The sequence below is a fragment of the Malurus melanocephalus genome, unplaced genomic scaffold (assembly GCF_030028575.1).
Source record: "Malurus melanocephalus ecotype Western Australia unplaced genomic scaffold, MMel_1.1 scaffold_126, whole genome shotgun sequence".
In the NCBI taxonomy this organism is placed as follows: domain Eukaryota; kingdom Metazoa; phylum Chordata; class Aves; order Passeriformes; family Maluridae; genus Malurus; species Malurus melanocephalus.
This window is the reverse complement of record NW_026623358.1, coordinates 408,863-428,212: the sequence shown is the minus strand read 5'-3', so window position 1 is coordinate 428,212 and position 19,350 is coordinate 408,863. Positions and strand designations below refer to the sequence as shown.

The 19,350-nt window shown below is 38.2% G+C and overlaps 1 protein-coding gene across 1 annotated transcript in view; it reads left to right on the top strand.

The window, feature by feature from the left end:
• LOC130576083 (uncharacterized) overlaps positions 1–19,350 on the top strand; it is a 136,683-nt gene that overhangs the window by 84,271 nt on the left and 33,062 nt on the right. The window contains exons 13-14 of the mRNA XM_057370469.1: positions 5,995–6,077; positions 10,136–10,275. Coding sequence (XP_057226452.1) covers positions 5,995–6,077; positions 10,136–10,275 — 223 coding nt within the window. The remainder of the gene's footprint in view (positions 1–5,994; positions 6,078–10,135; positions 10,276–19,350) is intronic.

The following is a 19,350-nucleotide window of genomic DNA, read 5'->3' as shown; positions in this document are numbered from 1 at the left end:
TGGTCTTTAACATTTGCTTCTTTCTGCTTTTAATTTCTCTCTCTGATTTYCTTGSCAKCATTTGAATGTTTCCACCTTTAGARTGCATTTCGAAACRTAATTATTAGTTGTGCAGGTAGACAGGTATTTCTTCTCCCCCTTTTCCATCACTAATGTTTATCTAGATCTAAAACTAGCATGCTGAATATTTATTCAAATTACTTATATGGAGTTTGGCAGAGACCCAATGCCAAACATGGCATTTTAGAACTCACATTTTCAGGTCAAGACATGGAATAATGCAATCACAGAATGGCTTGATTTGGAAAGGTACTGAATTACCAACTTTTACAAAAGCAAGGTTCAAAGGACATTATTTTGCACCATTATCAGATTTGACCAAGTATATTCTAAGACAAAATCCTATAATTGACAGAGGACTAAAACAACAACAACAAAAAAATCTGACTTTACCTGAACTATAAGCAGATCTCCACAAGTATCCATGGATTTTGAATTAGGTGAAAAAAGTTTTTGCTTCTCTTTATTAGCAGTACCACAGAAGTTTTCTTTGTTGAGCTCAATTTCTCATACTTGAAGCACTGATTGCATATTATTTTAATGAAAAAACTTGTTTCAAAAATCACATTGCTAAAGCATAGATTTTCTGTGGTAGAACACTGTCAGAAATGTCACCACTAAACTCATTATCTGCACTCAGAGCTATGGAAGGAAAGAAAGCTTCATTTTGAAATCCCAAAATAYTTCCTGCAAAATGACATATAAATTAGGATTTATACTCTACCTGATGTTTAATTTGGAACTTAAACGTTGCCTGCATTTTTGTCTCCACCAACCCTCATCACAGGAATCAACTGATCCCCAGCCTTGCTCTCATATGAAGCCTAATTTCCTAATTTCTTTTTTTTTTTTAAGTCCCTAGTTATGCATGTACCACAAATAAAACCCCTGAAAACACATGAAATGTTTCTCACAAGTATTTTTAGTCAGACTGTTAAAATCACCTGATTTTGCTCATTTTAGGGGTTTAACAGAACCTCTGTGATTCCTTCAGCTCTCTGTTCAATCACCTGTCTAGGGCACACCCGGGATAAAGTTTTAGCTCCTATTTTCAGATCTGCCAGCTCAGAAAAAACCTTTTCCTTGATGTCTATCTTCTAAAATAAACTGAGTATTGAGAACAAGATGTTAAATATTGCTCATATTTAAGATCTCAAATTCAACACCCTTCCCACATCTGTGGAACAACATTGGAAAGTGAATTGTGTCCTTTTGTGACATCAAAAGACATTTTTGTCAGAGTAAAGCTTCAGAAAAACRTTTAAGCAAAGATGGCATCAGGCTAGCCATGTGGCTTATTGCAGCAGCAGCAGATAAAGCTCAGGACTTTATTCAGAACTTATTGAGATTTTCCCTACATATCGAAATACCAAACACAGGAACAGTTTCATTCTAATTTTATCATTACCTTTGGAAAGGAGGCTTTACATTTGCTAAAATGTGCTTATAAAAGTGACAAATATTTTCATTGAGAGGATTGTATTTATGCTCACAACCACTTCTGAAACAATTTTATGAAAACCAGTGAATCTTCATTGTAGCATTTCTCCTTATACTCCAATGAGATTTTTTCCTTGTGAGGAACCATTTGCTTCTACATAACATTTGTATGCAGATGCAAAAATAATTACCTAAACAAAAAAAAAAAAAACTTGTGAGGAACCATTTGCTTCTACATAACATTTGTATGCAGATGCAAAAATAATTACCTAAACAAAAAAAAAAAAAAGCAAAAAAAAAAAGCTGTTCTCATTGGTAGTTCCTCATGGGTGCCACTTTAAAGGAAACAAAGTGATGTTTCAAAATGAAGATTGCTTACCCGTCATTTTTTAATACTGGAAGGGCCCCAGAGGCAGAGCCTCATACGCCTGATCCATCTCTTTCTCTGCTGGTCTTTTCTTTCTCTGAGCAGGACTGTATAAAGGATTGTATTGATACCTCCAGTTAGGATCAAATCCAGCTCCTGCTTACAGTTCTGAAATCCACACGATCCAAACACTTCAATTTTCCACCTCTTGCCATGCTATTTGATTTCCCACAGGCTCTAGCATTACTAGGAAGGGAGTACAGGTAGGATCTTTGCCAAATAGGATCACCTTATTTTCTGTCCCTGCTGTGGTGATTTCTTTGCCTCCTGCCCCACTCTTGGATTGCACCAGCCTAAAACCCTTTCCTACTGACTTAAAGAGAGGTTGCAGCCATCAGAAGCGACTGCACTCTCCTTCTCTGCTTTGCCCCCGTATAAATCAAAAATAGTTCCCATCAAACTTCTGTAAGGTTTTTTTCCTAGCTGTGCTATGTATTTTTGTCCATATTAAAACAAACAAACAAACAAACAAACAAACAAACAAACTTTTGGACTGTCTGTGTTCCCCATTCATAAATAACAAATATTTCACAGTATCTGCCGTATGTGCAGCATCTGAGAGAATCTGTTTCCCACCCTTCTCTAATGCTTGTTCATAAAGGGTGTGTTTACACTCTTTTGGTATTTAGGGCATTTTTGAAGAGAACGCCATGCCCCAGCTGTTGCTCTGTTGTTCTCACTGCAGTGTTCTCAGAGGACAAGCACTGGCCATCTTTAGGGTGAAGCTGAAAAACGGGGTGTGCTTTAGGTGTGTGTATATCAGTTATTTATGGGCCATCAGTCAGCAAGACCAGACCAAAAACCAGATCTGACATGGAATCTTCCACACACAGTGGGGTCCCCACTGTTCAGTGGTGTCCTCCCAAACCTTGATTTCATTCTACAGGTTCACTCYTGTTGCAATGCACGGTGCTTGTGCAGAAGACATGAGCAAAGATGATAACTTTCAGACAGAATGCAGAGGATAAAAAATGGTCAGGTGTTATTCTGCAAGGGTTAGGAAGCCATAAGACGCCCTCTAATTTTAAAGGTCACGCTATTATGCTCCACTATTACCTTGAGAAGGCTGATGTGGAGAAAGGTAACAGAGTAGCAATAATATTTTTGTTTACAACCTCTTACCATGGTATTTTAAAAAGTGTGTCCCGGTGGAACTCAGGGATTTTGCACAGGTAACCTTTTCTTTGTATCCCTTATCAGGCATGATCTGTGTGGTATCTAAACTATTTGGTTGGGACTTAATGTCACCCAGAAATGACTGCTCTCAGCATTGTCAAGGGCTGGAAATGACATTCATATCACCATGATTTTCCAAATCCAGACATTGTCTTGCCCATTCCACAATGCTGGGGAAACATGCCACCCTATTTTTCCTGCTTGTTTTATAAAAAATGTAGGCATTTAACCTGTTCTGCTGGTCTTCTTATTAATATCCAACCACAGATTTATAACTTTAGATTAAAAATCTAATTGTCTTTTCCAGGCCCTGGTGTAATCTTGTTTTCCTGCTTTTATGCATATGTTTCTTGACTTCCAAATAAACCCATCAACAGAGAGTCTACGTCTGCCACTGTGCCTTTATCACAACTATGATACCTGTCTCTGATCATTCTTTCTTGGTGCCATTTTCTCCTCCTCAAATTGTTCATTTTTATCATGAATGATATTATGTTCCCCTGTCAGGGAACAAAATGTATTTTGAGTCAATTTACTGAAATAGTCACTGCTAAGTGTTRTATCTGTACAAAGTTGACACCTTTGACATTTTCTAAAATGGCAAAAATAACTGTATTTAAGGTATGATTTATGGGTACTGCATGTCAAAGGAATTTCTATGCTATTGCAGTTTCTGATGCAGCTGTCCCAACTTCTTCAATGAACAAATTGCTGATAGTGCAGCTAATTAATGCTTTATTAGTTTTCTGTGGTCAATTATAGAAAGTTATAAAAAAAGTAAAGTGTGATTTAGTAATAAAGAACTGTGTGGTTCTTGTTTCTCAGAGCTGCTTTGTTTTTTGCATGTGGAAGAAACAATTTCTACATAGTTCAGTTTCATAAGACACATTCCCTCCCTCCACCACTAAGAGCAACTCCTATGATTAAAAAGTAGACTGGAGTATTTAAATGTCTTTCTGATTGCTGGCCTCTATTAAAAACTTCTTAAAATAATAGATAGGTTTAATTCCTCAAGCCAAAGAAAAATTGTATCRTCTTAAGTATTTTCCATATTTATTATATTGATGAGATTTGGCTACAGAGGAAAAAAAAAGGAAGTGAAATCTCTTGTATTGCAAGTTTTAAATGTACCAGGCTAAGGTTTACTTAATTAGAACCTCCAGGCAATAAAGGAGCCCTTTTTTAAATTCTGTGAATCTTAATATGCTAAATAATGCAAAGCTTCAACTCTTCAAGCATGAGACACACATCTGGCAGCTTAACATTTAAATTACAGAAAAAAAMCCCACTTCAGTAGTAATTTTCATGAAGAAAAGAATGGGAAATGTATTACAACTAAATTTAATTTCTTTTTAGATTTTTCATCCTGTCTAATTGCAGGCATTTCCCATCTCCTCTTTTATTTATTTATTTTCCTACAGATTTTTTTTCTGTACTTATATTGATCTTTAATTTGAGCAGCTTCTTACTGTTACAGCCATTGAAGAATTACATTGTGTTTTTACTTAGCAAAAATTGTTCAGAGAAATCTATGAGAAATTAAAGTAATGAGCTCACTGGTATAGAAAGAAAAGAGCATTCAGAGCCTTACAAATAAAATATAAAAAGAGCATGTCATGATTAAATAACAGACTTGAGTTCCTTCTCCCTCCCATTTCTTAATTGTAGAATATTATTGTTTTCTTTATTCTTTTTATTGTCCCTTTTTTTTTGCCAAGATAATTACCGCTTTATTCATTTGACTCGAAAAACATTGTTAAAGTATTCATCATTTCAGCAAGGCTGTGTGGAAACCCATTTTTGTGTAGTGGGAAAAAAAAAAGAAGAAGAAAAATTAAACAAAGAAAACCACAGGAACCATCTTTACAAAGGTATATTTATATTTTAATGTGCATTTATGAGTCCATACATGTATCCCATATGCAAAATATGTTGAGACAGTTTGAACAGGTTATACTGCATGTGTGCACACACGTGACATACCAGCAGCTGCATTTTATGCTGATTTCAGTAGTCCTCTTCTTTCACCCCAGATGATGTAGATATCTGTAAATCCCTCATTCACTATAAATGCTCAGCATACCTACACACGTGTGTATATCTATGTAGGAAGTAAGAAAGATATCCATAAGTGTGTACATAAATAAACACAAAGGCTTAAAACTGTGACGTTGCATATGCATGTATTGTACATCAGCCACTATTACATATACACATATTGTGTAACACTTAAGATTAGATCCTTTAAATACATTTGGCTGTCTTTTACTGCCTGGAACAGGAAATAATGAAAAGAAAAGAAAAAAAAAAAGAAAGATCATTAAGTGCATTTTTCCCTTATCCTCCATTTGCTATACATTAAAATGTGTAATACAGACCTTTATTTTTGCCACACGACTGCTTCCTATGATGTGGGAGTACATTTTTGTTCATTCCACAGGTCACTGCTTTTCAGGAGCTTGAGGGACATGGACTTGTGTTTTCTAATCAAAGCTTATTTGAGTACTTTGTGTCCTAGTGYCTTATTCTTGATCCACAGCTATGCCCATGCAAGAAAATTAACTTCCGTCTTTCAAATAACACTTTCTGTAGTTTTTAAAATGTTCTTCGATGTAGTTCTTCTTATGCCTATTATTTMTTTATTTCTACTTTTCCCCTTCTTTAGTATGTATGCAATTTTTATTTCCAGCACCACAGCATCTGGAGTCTTCTTCTGGAATGTGGGAGACAATCACCTATTTATAACTTTCAGGAAGAGGAAAAAATTGTCAGCCTGAAGTCAGTAAGGATCTTGCTGGGAAAGGGACCAAAACCTAGCTCCTTCCTTTCCAGAGCTTTTTCTTTTGCAGCAATCTAAAARTAATTTATGTCTTTATTTTGTTTTCATGCAGAGGATTACCAAGACTGTCACAGCAGAGCAGACAAACACTGTGGCTCCTTTAGGCTGCAGGGAGTCCAAGGAGGACGTCACAAGGTACTGGTCTTGATGTGAGCATCACCATCTCCCTCAAAGCTCACAGAGAAGCCATTGGAGCTGCTACATGTGACATTTAAGAACGATCCATGGGCTTGTTTGCTATGCTTGTTATGCTTCTTTAATCAATCYGTGTAAATTTTTTATACCCACAATAAGGCTTCACATGTCCAGGTGTGCTGCTGTCTCCTGTAGAGGTCTGTAGGGAAACTCATCTCTTCASCAATGGAACTTCAAAGGAGTAGAAGGAAAGACCACCGAGTAAGCGAACAACAAAAGCCTGATCAAGCTGCAGGATGATATTTTAATGATGTGTAAACATGAGATAGACTTCCTATGCATCCATAAGCTTCAAGCTCTCGTGTACTTGTGCAGAGGATCCTTACCATCAGAGACTTTTAGTATATCTTTGTAGTATCCTGGCCAAGGGCATCATTAATTTGTGAACAAATATTKTGTCATCAGTGCAAGTTACCATGGGATTTTATTTGCAACATGACAACACTGTCTGGATGAAATGCTACTGAAATGTTCAGATTTCATGTAAAACCTGAGAACTAAGACACCTAGAAGACTCTGTATTCCTGAAAACTGCTTCTACCTGCACCATATTAGTAAATTAGGTATTTTTCAATGATAGTTGCAATATTTTCTCTGTAAATGTTGCTTCACTTCAATCCTTAAATCTGCATGGCTGCAGTGAATCAGCTGCAAACATGAATATTCAAATTGATCATTCTGGTAATTTGTCTCACCCTGTTCTAGATATACTCTGAAGCATTTTTAATATTTTTAATTGCCCATAGAAAAGAAATCACCACAGCACTCAGAGTACCCACAAACTCATGTAGTGTAGCACAAACACTGAGTGACTGGGGATTATAATTGCAATTTATAACTTTATTAGTGTGATGATCTACATCTGTGAGCAAAACCAGATTGTACAACTGGAAACTCCCTCTCTTTTAAATTTCTAAGTTTTCAAGTGTTTTGTTTCTTCAGGAAGGTAAGGATAACTTGAAGAAAACAGAGTTGTGTATAAATCTAGCTGYAGACTGAGGTGTGCATGCGTGTGTGTGTAGCCTTGTATCTACAGGAAGGATGATTTAAGGACCGATGGASTGGGTGTCACAGGCAAAGCAACCCRGCCCAACCCATGGGAGTGGCAGAGTGAAATTCACTTCCTACAATCCCATAATAGCCAAATGCCTTTGAACAAAATGCCATGGTCTTACAGGAACCTCAGTTGTGGGTGGCTCTCAAAGCCACATTAAAGTGACCTGGTTTCAGTGAGGTGCGTAAGCCCATGTGTAACTCAGCACAGTCTGGTCCCTTTGGACTCGGTGAAATGACTCACAAGCTACAGTTATTGACATTTTGGAAAAGATTCYTGACCTGAGCCTCTTACGAGAATCCTTCTGCACAAAAGAAATGTGAGCATGTCAAATCTCCTTTCAGAGGTTGTAAGAGCCCCTCATTTTTGATGACATGAGTGAGCCCTAATGTTCAGAGAGAGCCTTGTTTTAGCATGCTCAAGATTTAGGCATTTGGCCTGATTYATATAATTTGGGCCTACTCAAATCTCTGGTTACTATCTTCTAAAATAACTTTGCCTAAGAGTCATATATAGGAAACAACGACAAACTAATGTAATAACAGACTTAAGGAAGAAGACAGAAGTTCATGTAGTGATTTATTTTCCTGAGCAGTTCCTTTTCTTTTCTTTTTGCAAACAGATTTTTTAGGGTTTTTTTTTTTGTTTGTTTTGTTTTGTTTTGTTTTGAAAGGAATCAGAAAGTTCTTTGAGTCTGACTTCAACTTTTTGGTAAATATGGATGTCTCTGCCCTCCCTGCCCCCAAATTCATCTATGCAAATGGTCTCTCATTGAGTGTCTTCTGAGTGATGTGAATCAGCAACAACCAAACTTTTGTTGTAAGAAGTGTGCAAACCACTGCCTGTATTAAGATAYTGAATGGCAGCAATAAAAGAGAGAGCGTTCATGGTCAATGACTTGTGAGAGAAGTAAAATATATTCTGGGTCATAACGTCATCCTCATGGAGATGACTGAGTTTCTGCTTTTTGTACTTCAGACAAGAGCAAACACTCTCAGAGAAATTAACTCGTTAATGCTTCTGGGATTTATGTCTTAAAGTCTTTACACGACTTTGTGCAGGAATAGTTTCATGGAGATAATCTCAATACAAGCAAAGTACCTTGCAAACACTACACTGAAACTGGTTTTTAGGGAATGAAGTTGGGCAGTCTCATGGCTGAAATTCAGAATGTGCACAAGACTTATATAATCTAAGATTCAGAATACAAATTTACTTTTTAGAGCAAAATGTTTTACAGAGTTAAAAAAMCAAATCTTTGTAATTTTCAAAATTAGCAAAGTGTGAAGTCGTGTGACTGCATCTTATGTCGATGCTTTCTTCCCTGGGAAGAGATTTTTTTGCATCTACTGAGTAGAGCTGGCTGTTTTGTTCATTATAGATTTCTTAAATGTGAAAGTCAAGTAGGACTTTAAATAATTAATTTAAATTATCTTCTAGTATAGACTAGAAAATTTCAACCACTTGCTCTGTAAAGTTGGCATCAAGGGATCTGGAACCAAAATTTATCTTTGTGGTTACCTCTAAGCAATACACTTTCCATCTCCCTGTGTAACAGGGAGAACAAAAAGGGAGTTCTGTTTCTMGTTTGAACATAATGTGTTTTAGCTTCCATCCCCTTGTCCCCTCTGGAATTGTTCACTAAAAAAAGCAAACCCTTTACAGAATTTGATATTGTGCCTGGGAARGTATTAATTGATATCTTTGGTGAAGTCGCCTACAGATGTCTGTCTTGTAAATTACTTCACTGAGTCTCTTGGTGGAAGTGATGTTTGGCTCTCTGTCCAGAGGCAAYAATGCCAAACATCCAGGGAGTCTGGGAGTCAACTTGAAGAGTTGATGCCAGTGCTGAACCAGGCCTGGTGCATGCAAAGGTGTTATTCCAGAGATGAGCACAGATCAGGATTCTCTACTTTGTAGCTCGAAGAGTTCAAATGGGTATAAACTGTCACCAGCACTGAAAGATGCAGCACTGTCYCTCTCCATTGTGCTGTCAGCCAGAGCAGGGTGGCCTGGATCAGAATGGATCCAGCTGAGAGCTAACCCAATTAATWAAAGGAAAARGAAAAGCAGAAGCCAAACAGTATTAGTTCCATTCCCAGATCACTTCTCTTCATATGGCTTACTATGTACACGTCCATACTTTTGCACCGGCAGAGTCTGGTATGCAACACAGAGAAATTCATCCAGGTAGTGGAATACTGGCTGTCTGCTGGTGTCACCATGAGCTTGCATCTCCTTGAAAGGGATTGCTAAACCACAGCCTTACAGGGGCATATATTAGTTCACAGAGCAATAGTCTGTGTGCAGCTCCAGGTCCCATGATTTTAGGAGATTGGGAATGTCCTTGGATGCGTCCAGAGGAGGAAGAAATAGTGGGTTGGAAGGCATGTCCTGTCAGGAGTGGCTGAGGATTTGTCTGGCTTGGAGGAGTGTTGTTTTTCTCAGGGGAATGTTGTTTTTCTCTGCAACTTCCTTGGGAAGGAAAATGGAAAGGGAGGAGCTGCGCTCTTCTTGCCAGTGTCCAGTGATAGGACACATGTGAATGTTCCAAAGATGCACCAGGGGAGGTTCAGACTGGACTGCAGAAACAATTCTTTACTGAGAGGGTGGCCAAAAGCCTGGAAGAGGCTTTCTAGAGRAATGGTTGAAGCCCCCAGCCTGTCAGTGTTTGAGAGGCATTTGGACAGTGTGCTTAACAACCTGCTTTAACTTCTGGTTAGCCCAGAACTGGAGCACAGATGCTTGTTGTAGGTCCTTTCCAATTGAAATTGGCACCTATTCAAAGTGTTTTGAGCTGGCTTTGCCATTGATGTTCCCACATTTGTTATAGAGTGTAAACAGAGCTAGAATTCAAAACAGAGAAGCTGACACATCTTACTTTGCTATCAGTGTCCAGCTAATTATCTTAGTATTCTAAGTTGTTTCTTATTTTYATTTAAAGGTCAGCTGGAATAACCCACCTAACCAATGCTATGAAGAAAAATCAGGTCCCGAGAATAATGCAAGACAGGAAAAAGGGAAAATACCTGCAAAGAGCAATTTTGATTTGGAAGACTTGGAGAAATACACTTTTTCTGTGTGGTAAGTGATCTCAGCATCAAATAGTTTCACAGCCTGAAAGTTTGCCTTGCTATACATGCATTACAGAGGCATCTACATTTAAATGAAAGTTATTACGCTAAAAAAGAAGACATGAATTTTCTTTGATTTCTTAGTAGTATTTATTATTGAAGTTGATTTAAAAAAAAAATGAAAGTGTTTTTTGTTTGGGAATGCAATTTTGTTGTTGCTACATTGTTTTTAGGATCTGTGTCAGGGGAATAAGGCAAAAAGATTTCTAGTATAATCTTTTCAACATTTTAAGAGCAATACACTACCTTTTTTTGGATGTTACTTTAAATATTATTACTTTTCTCTGTTGCAAAATACACATATGGGGAATGACTTAAAATGAATAGATAAATTAAAGTGAAATTGAAAAGGCTACATCAAAATGAAATATTTTCATTTACTTATAATTATATTCCCTTGGTTTTCATCTTCTAGGTAATTGCAAAAGTTGGACAGTTATTTGCAATTAGTAAAAAACAATGAAGACCCAATCCTTCACTAAATGAAATGATCTGATAAGCCTTCATATAGCTCCCTATTGTGCTTTGAATATTCAAAACCCAGCTGTAATGTACATTTCTGGCATCCATGATCTTCTGCAAATCAGGCCCTGGAGTTTCAAATAAAGTACCCAGAAAACAAACATCAGAATAGGGTGTATGTCTGTGAAAATTTAATTTTAAGTTACTTCCCCATCAAATCATGAGACAGGTTTGTCTCACAGGCAAGCCAAGCAGCCTTCAGCATGACTGGTGCTGTGTGTGCCCTGCTCTCACTTGCCCCATTCACTTGGTGCCTTTAGAGTGGGCAGGAAGTCAGGTAAAGACCTTGCAGRCACAAAATGCATTTTGACAGTAGAACCTGAACTCAGCCCTAGAGGTGATTAACCCTGACTGCCAGAGAAGGCAGAAATGAGGGAGAAAAATAACACACTCATATAATCAGGCTTTCATAATTCTGCTGAATTAATTATGGTTATTTTGGACAATTAAGGACTCCCCCATCCTGGCCATAATATAAGAATAGCTTTTAGAGTAGCAGTACTCATCCAAATATCCTTGCCAGCTCCCACTCTTTCATTTTACCTTCCTCAGTTTTCAAATTTAATTAACCAAATTGTCACCAATTGTCTATCTCATGGTGCTTGCTTTCTGTAGTGGTGAACTTCACTTTTCCTCTTCTGTGTCTTGCAGAGTTACAGTGATACAATTAACATTCAGTTGTGATACAATTAATATTTAATTGTATATGCCTCATCCCTAGAAGCATTCAAGGCCAGGTTGGATGGAGCCCTGGACCACCTGGTCTGGTGGAAGGTGTCCCTGCCCATGACAGAGGGTTTGGAACTAGATGGCTTTTAAGGTCCCTCCCAACACACCCATTCTGTGGTTCTGTCTACCTTTAAAGTCCCATGATTTGATGGGACTTTAAAGCAGCATTGTTCCTTTCTTTTTTCAAAGTTGTTCAGCTCGGTGGGMTTGGGAAAGGGGTTCAGCTCCACCCGCAGCAGCCTGGCCCAGGCTTTGAAGCCCATGGCCTTTGCAATTGCACAAGGTGTCTGGAGGAGCAGAGAGCATAGGCACTTGTCTCAGCTGGCAGGCACCCTGCCTTCTGATTTGGGGAATAAGAAAAAATGACTGCCCTTTCTTCCATTTCCTTTTCTTAGTCCTATTGTTTGTCCTTTCTTCGGGAGCCCAGCTGTTCCTGCTCCCCACACCTGCGGGGACCCTGACTTTGCCAGGGTTCCCTGGGCAGGCAGAGTTACATCTGAGGACAGGAGGTTACAGGGCATGAACCAGGTCTTCCTGGTACAAAACAAAGGCCACAGGGAATGTGCCAGGATGCTGCCTGTCCTAGCTGAGGCCATGATTTTGTTATTTTGATATGCCATTCTATTTACTGTATCTGTCTTCCTCTTGGACATAAGGACCAGTTCTTGTTTTATTTACTTATTTGTTGTCTTCAAGTCCCCTGAGGTTAGAACAAAGCAGAATTTAGAGGGAATTTCTTTACTTTCTACTTTACTTGTACTCATCATTTTTATCAGAATGARAAAAATAGGAAAATCAAAATACTCCACTCTTGGTCAAGTAATATAGGTATTACACACAGCATTCCATGTAAAGAGAATGTGTCCTTAATAATATGTTTTTTTAAAATATAGAGTTAATTCAGGTAATTTCCCCAGGAATCTGATACCTTGTGAGTTGTTAATTCCATTTGTTACWACACCAGCATGATGTTTCAATTGTTACTCACTCCTGTCTGTCTCGTCCTTTCCTTGTCTCCAACTTTCTCCATCAAAGGGCATCACCTCCTCTTTGTCTGTTTCCAGACCTTCCTCTCGACTGCAATTGCTACCTTTTAAAAAATGCAATGCAAGATAATTAGCTACTACAAAAATTTTTAATAGCACTGTAGATCTGGGGGCAGCTTAGATCTCCATAAACTTCAGAGTTTTAGATGCTCCAAGATGCAATCTGAGCAATTTCCTTGATCTTTTATTGCAGCTGGTAAATCATTTATTGGGCTAGGTTATTTTATAAAATCCTCTTTAAAAACAAAATCCCATAAAATGTATTTATCATAAAATACTACACAACCAACAGTCTTCAAAGTTGTACATACCCTGTATTAATTAAAAGCCAGTGTTGTACTGTGACAAGTTAAAAGTATCCACTGTCTCAGTCTCTCTCCCCCACCCCCCCCCACCCCACTCCCTGCCTCTTCCCACTGATTTTTTTTCTCTTCTTTCCTTTCTCTCATATTCTCTTTTCTTTCAAGGCTTGCCAGAGGGGAGGTTGGTGAGTACGAACAAGATATTCTTTTGTGATCACAAATATTTTTCTGATAATTGTGATTTTTTTTGTTCGTTTCTGTTTCCATTGCTACAGCGTGCTTGTCCTTTTCCATTCATATTAATTTGACAGTGGTGTCTCACATCCGTAGGCCATAGTCAAACCTCCTTAGAGTGGGCATTATACACGTTTGGAATAAAAAGATCATTTTGGCTGCAGGAGCCCACAGGCTTCAGCTTCGATCTCAAAGCCTACACAAGTGACTTTCCCACTGTGCCCACGAACAGCCTTGCTGAGAGCAGCACGCTTTTGCTTGGGTCTGGGGAGTTGGGGCTGAGGGGGCAGAACCCAAAGTGAGGGTGGAGAGGTTAAGACAACAGACAAATGTGGTCCTGCATTGCAGGGACATCCGTGCTGCTGAGGCAGTCAGCTGCGGTCACAGCCAGGTGCTCACCCAGTGCTCTGCTGACTTTCCTGGAGAGTCCATGCCAGGACCTTGCCTTGCACCACARCATTGCTGAACCTCCCTTCTCTGAGATTTGTGTTCCTGGAGCTAAAGTCTGTGTCACCTGGAGCAGARCATCAGTATTATTCATGGCTATTGTCTAAATGAGATGGGTGAGATCTGTAGCCATGAGAGAAAAGGAGGAAGGTTTGGAGGAATTTTCACCTTGCAGGCCAAAACATGGTGTCAGACTCTCCCTAGCTCTCTTCTTCTGTTCCCTGAAACAAGCAAAATTTGAAGAAAAAAATGTTTTTCATGGCTATTTGTGACTGTAAAGTCAGATTTCCTGAACATGAAAAAAATACAGATGTGAGAAATAATTTCAACACTTTCAAAGCTTTCACATTGTGTAGTTCTAGAGGAGATGTGAAAAAGATCGCGAATTTCAAAAGCCTTCATTTGTCTTATTACAGAATCTTCAGGCTGGAGTTTAAATATAAATAGTAGCAGTTTCAATTGCCAACAGCTTATCATCAGACAAAGCTCACAAGGGTTAATATTGCACACTAATATAAAAGTAACGATCATACTTTGTCTCCTGCAATTAGCTTTTTAACAATGTGCCTGTAGCTCATACCCAGGCTAAACACTGCTTTGAAATATTTGCTCCTCAACTCCAAATGTGTGAAGCTGACTCTGGGCAGCTTCTATAAAACCTACAATGAATTGTAGGGCGCTKCCCTTTGTGGGGGAGTACCCAATGCCCCACACAGCAGTGCCATGTGTTGCCCATGGTGGCTCGGCTGTGGGTTGGTCASGGCAGCACCAGGCAGCATCTTGATACAGGGGACAACCTTTTGTCCTGCTGCACCCAGGCATCAACAAGAAGTAATTCTTGTCTAAATTTACATTCTTGCATTTCTGGAATCCAGGGCATTGGGCCACGCTTTGGTTCTCACTTGCACCWGTCAGGAGCAGATGAAGCCCTTGTTCAAGAGGGGTAGCAAGGGGATGGTGAGGACAAAATGGGCTCTTGGCATCATGTGACAGCCTGGGCAGGGTGAACAAGGTTGAAGACCCTTTGCAATACTGCCTCTGCATCTGTAGATTTAATGATTTTTTTTTTTTTTTCAAAATTGGGCAGGATACTGAGGGGCAGGAAGAGTTAACTGTAAAGAGCACAATATAGTAAGCTTGCTTTTTATATAAAGATAATAAACTTTCCTTTATAATACACATGTGATTTGACATTGAAATAAACGCATATGCTTCTTTGCTCGGTGTATTCCCTGTTGTGCTTTCTAAAACACCTTCACATATGGTTTGCTTCGTTCCTGTGAAACTGCCTGTTGTTTATGTCATACGAACAGAACAGATTGAATTTATACCAAGTTAGGAGGGTGATGAATCCTATGTTAGAGGAAAATCCTTGTCCRAGTATTTTGAATTTGTTCAAAATTAGTGTTGCATATTAAAAATTTCCCTGGATTGTCCCTTGATCTTTTCTAAAGATTTCATTAAAAAAAAGAGAAAAAATTGGTGGCTGCCTATAAATGCAACCTTTTATTCAAATATGTAACATTTACGTAAAATCAAAGGTCAAATTTTGCCAGTTTTTTATAGCTGTCCTAGTAGGATCTCTTTCATGTACCATATATAAAATGCTGCCATTAAGAGCGGACATTACACTTCCTTTGTGAAAAGCAGAATAACCATTTATTGCTTGCTTTAAAAACTGCTAATCTTTTAAAATTTTCTCAGTAACTTCTGATGGTCCACCTAAACCCTGTTTCATTGCTTCTAATTCAATTTTGAAATGTAATTAAAAGGCAGGCCAAGCTTGAACTCTTAGGAGAAATCAGAAGTCCCACTTTTCTTTGAATGCTTTCAAATCTTTCACGTGTTATTCTTAAAAATGCTTAAGCTTTAGTTGTATGACCACAATTCCCTGTTTCTGGAATCTTTGTTGGATTATTTTTTGCAGGCAAGTCTCAGCAGGACATAAGTCATGATTTTGTTTTGGTTTGGTTTTTTAATATATTCAGGTATTAGATAATGTTTACTTTAGCACATGCTCTCAAATCTTTGAGGATTGAGTTTTTACAGCAGGCCAGTGCATATTTTTGTGGAGTTTTTGCTTTAGTCTTAGTTTCAGGGGAGATTTTTCTGTTGCCAGAAAGGTTTACTTTTTAGAAAATTATTCAATGGACCAATCGTTACGTATGACTATGGCATCTTTTCTATGCACTCTGATTTTTCTAAGCTGTCAGTTTCTTTTATTATACAGTATAATTCATAACTGGACAAATTCCAATGAAATGCATACATTTAGAGATTTTATGTATTTTTTCACTTGTGTAATGGAAGAATTATTTCCCTGTTCTGATGCATTTTGGTAAAATTTTGCCAGTGAAAATTGAATGAGAAATGAAGTGTTTGGAAACAAATTTGAAATCAGCAAAAAGGATTATTTCAAAMTGTATCTAAACTGCTGGGAAAAAATAGGAAACAAACTTTTAAGGATTGAAAATAGATGAAACATAAGTCTTGGCTAACAACTGTTTTCTCAGGGAGTGTTTTGCAAAGCCCTCCAATATGTATGCACACAATGGTACCAGGATTTGATATTGTGGTGATGGAAAACACGTACTATTGCAGTTACCTGTGGACTTCAGTGCAGTTACATTTGATGATAATTTTATTTATTTGTTCAGGATGATGAAAAGTAAGGGCACACAATGCTCTTCCTCCTGGAGGTTCCAGATCTGCAGAACTCTGCCAGCTGAGAGCTGGCCTCTAGCAATGGAGAAAAGAAGTCAGTGATACAAAAAATCAGTTGAGAGTTGCCAGTGACTGATCAGTCACAATTACTAGGGAGATGTTTGTCTATTTGGTTGGTATTGTTTTTGTTCTTTTCTGCTGGCTTTAATGTTTGTGAACAGAAAGGTGCAGTGAGCTCAGTCACGGAGCAACTTCAGTACAAACCCAGAGTTTTCCTAGAGATCTTGTCAGGTGAATTGTGTGGTTGCCATCTGATTGTGAGTAATGGAGCTGAAAGAGCAGCGGAAATACTCCCCAGTGCCAGAGCAGTTCACAGCTYGACGTAGACCTCTTCAGGATTGGGTGCTTATAATTCCCCCCTCAAAAAATACTCTTTCTGCTCTTTGCTCCATCTTAGACTATTCTTATTTGGTAAAAGTGAAAGAATATTGTTCAAATATAGTAATAGTTGGGGCAAAACTGTGTGTGACTGCCATGCAGCTCTTTGACATAAACTGATAGTTTCTCTTCTTAAATACAGGGAGCGTTGAGTCTCCAGTTACCAAGATATGTGGACTCACAAAGTTGTTGGGGCCTTTGCCACGAGTGCAGTCAAAATGTCTTCAAGGCAGCACTGCCAGCTTTTTTCCCTCACAGGCATTTCACACGATTCAGCTTGGATTTCTGCTCAGCAAAAAAGCACTTTTTGACCTGGCTGAATTGCCCTTTGGTTTGTTCAGACTCAAAGAAGAGTAGGAGAGTTGGGAAACTGGCTGTGAAACATTCAGTTGAGAGAGATGTGGTTGTTGTTTGTCATTCAATAAACATTTTGTTTTCATGAGCTAGAAAAGATGACATTACTGATGACTAGTGGAGAAAAGTGAAGCTATAAGTGAGCCATACATGGTCATCTCTAATGAATAGAATGAATAAAAATAATAAGTGCATTACATAGCTAACTGTCACATCTTCAGGGCACTACAGTAAATAAGTGGGAGTTATACATGGGCATTAGTAGTAAAATGGATACCACATTTTGGATCCTATTGAGTACAGTGTGRAGAGAAAAATATGATAGATTGCTGCTTTTTATCTGTCACTGCTGTGGCACAGAAGCATAGACCGTATGTATGTGAAATGAGTTTGTTATTTCAGTAAATTCTCTACTCTTTCTGTTGTAGCCTGTAGCAAAATGAATAAGTAGATGAAGATCCTGGTGGGATAGTTCTGATTTTATCAGAATAAAATACCTCTGCAGAGGCATAATTATTATTAAATATACAGTGATGTGTGACAAAACAGCCAGGGAAGTTAGCAGAGTCTCTGCTTTTACAGGTTTTCAGTACAAACTGAGATGCTTCACGAAGAGTGGGAACAAGAAGCTGTGATGGTGAAGCTGAAAGAGCAGGAAAGTTTGGGCAGATGTGGGTTTTGTTAAYTGTGACTCTTTTTTCTTATTTTAGAGATGAAAATAAAAGTGTGGATGACAGTCAAAATGCTCCTCTTCAAYCATCTAGTGGAACCAATATTTCTTGCCTTGTATTATGTCCTTTGTTAGGTAGCATACCGTATCTCCCTCTSTGGCAAAATCAAATTTGAGCAGGGTGGAGATGAGGAAGGTAAATAGGAGAAAACAGAAAGGATCTGCAATTTGCCTGCCCTCGGATCTGAACATTTAATCCGAACTACCAAGTTTGGGAGTCTGGTTGCAAAATTCTGAATAAAATGCAGACTGTCTGCCCTTTGATTTAAGAGAAAGTCCAGCCAGKGAGGAATTTGTAGTTGTCATGCTTGATTCTTATGATGGTGTGAATCACTGTCTTGAGCCTAGTTTTCAAACAGACTAGGGAACCCTCTGGTATTCTTTTTCTTCATAAGAGTTTCAGTGTGGTACCTAGATCTATCCCAGTTTTTGGTTTAGRTATATGCTAAGGGCTAATGACTGAAAACATGCCAGACTCTTTGTTTTATGGAATTAACAGTGGTGAAATTCCTGGTTCAGCTATTCTTTCCTGCAGCCATGCACTGAATGCTATGTCTTTTTCACAATGTGAGGAGATGCTCTTCCCGGCTGTTAATTCTCCAGTCTAAACCACTGCAGGGGAAGAGAGTTGGGGATGGGGAAAAAAAAAAAAAAAATCCCATTCCTTCCTCACTCTCGTTACTCAGAAATAGAGGGCAAGCTATTTTACAGAGCTTTTAACTAACTAGTAATGTAATTTGTTCTGCATTGTTTGCCCATTWATCCAAAAATTACTTTTCCCTTTGAAGCTTGCTTTATGTAGAGGAAACAATGCCACCCTTAMCATTACGTGCATCATTTTATGCAGGATAACTGCCTGTTTTTATTTGCCTTTCATTTTGGTTAAATGTAATACAGGGGCCTTTGAGCATCTTTGGTTGCTTGGTAAGTTATAGTATTTCAAAGTTAGAATAATTTCCKTTTCAAAATATGGTATCATGATCCTCATCTTCTAAAAGACACTTCGATGTATGTTCATACCACAATTATTCAATTTAATCTTAGATGTGCCAGGAATTTTGAAGAGAGAAAGGTTTCTCTTGTCTCTTAGAATATGCCTTTCTCTCTCTGGATTGAAATACCTACATCAGATATGGAGTTTGACCTACAAAATGTCAGAGGGTGAAAGATATGTATTCAGTCCTGTTTATCACACATTTCACTACCCTGCACAGTGCACCTGGAGAARTATTTTCCTATCTGCACATGCCTTATATTCATAAGGACATAAAAACTCTTTCCCGTTTTCCTTGGGATAATTATAAGAATGAGCATCTCCACTGTGGTAGTGTCTCTCTTACACCTCAACWTTCAGAAAAAAACCTGATATGATAAATTAAAGGTTTAAAACCAACAATGCCTATATTTTTTCCTGAAGATTAACACTGAGTAAATACTGGATTTCCAGATTTGAGGTCCCAAAAGAAAATCATTAACTGATCCTGGAAATCAAATGGTCTTCTTGTGTCTTTAGATGGAAATGTGCTTCCCTAATATTTTTAATCAGAACCTAAGACTGA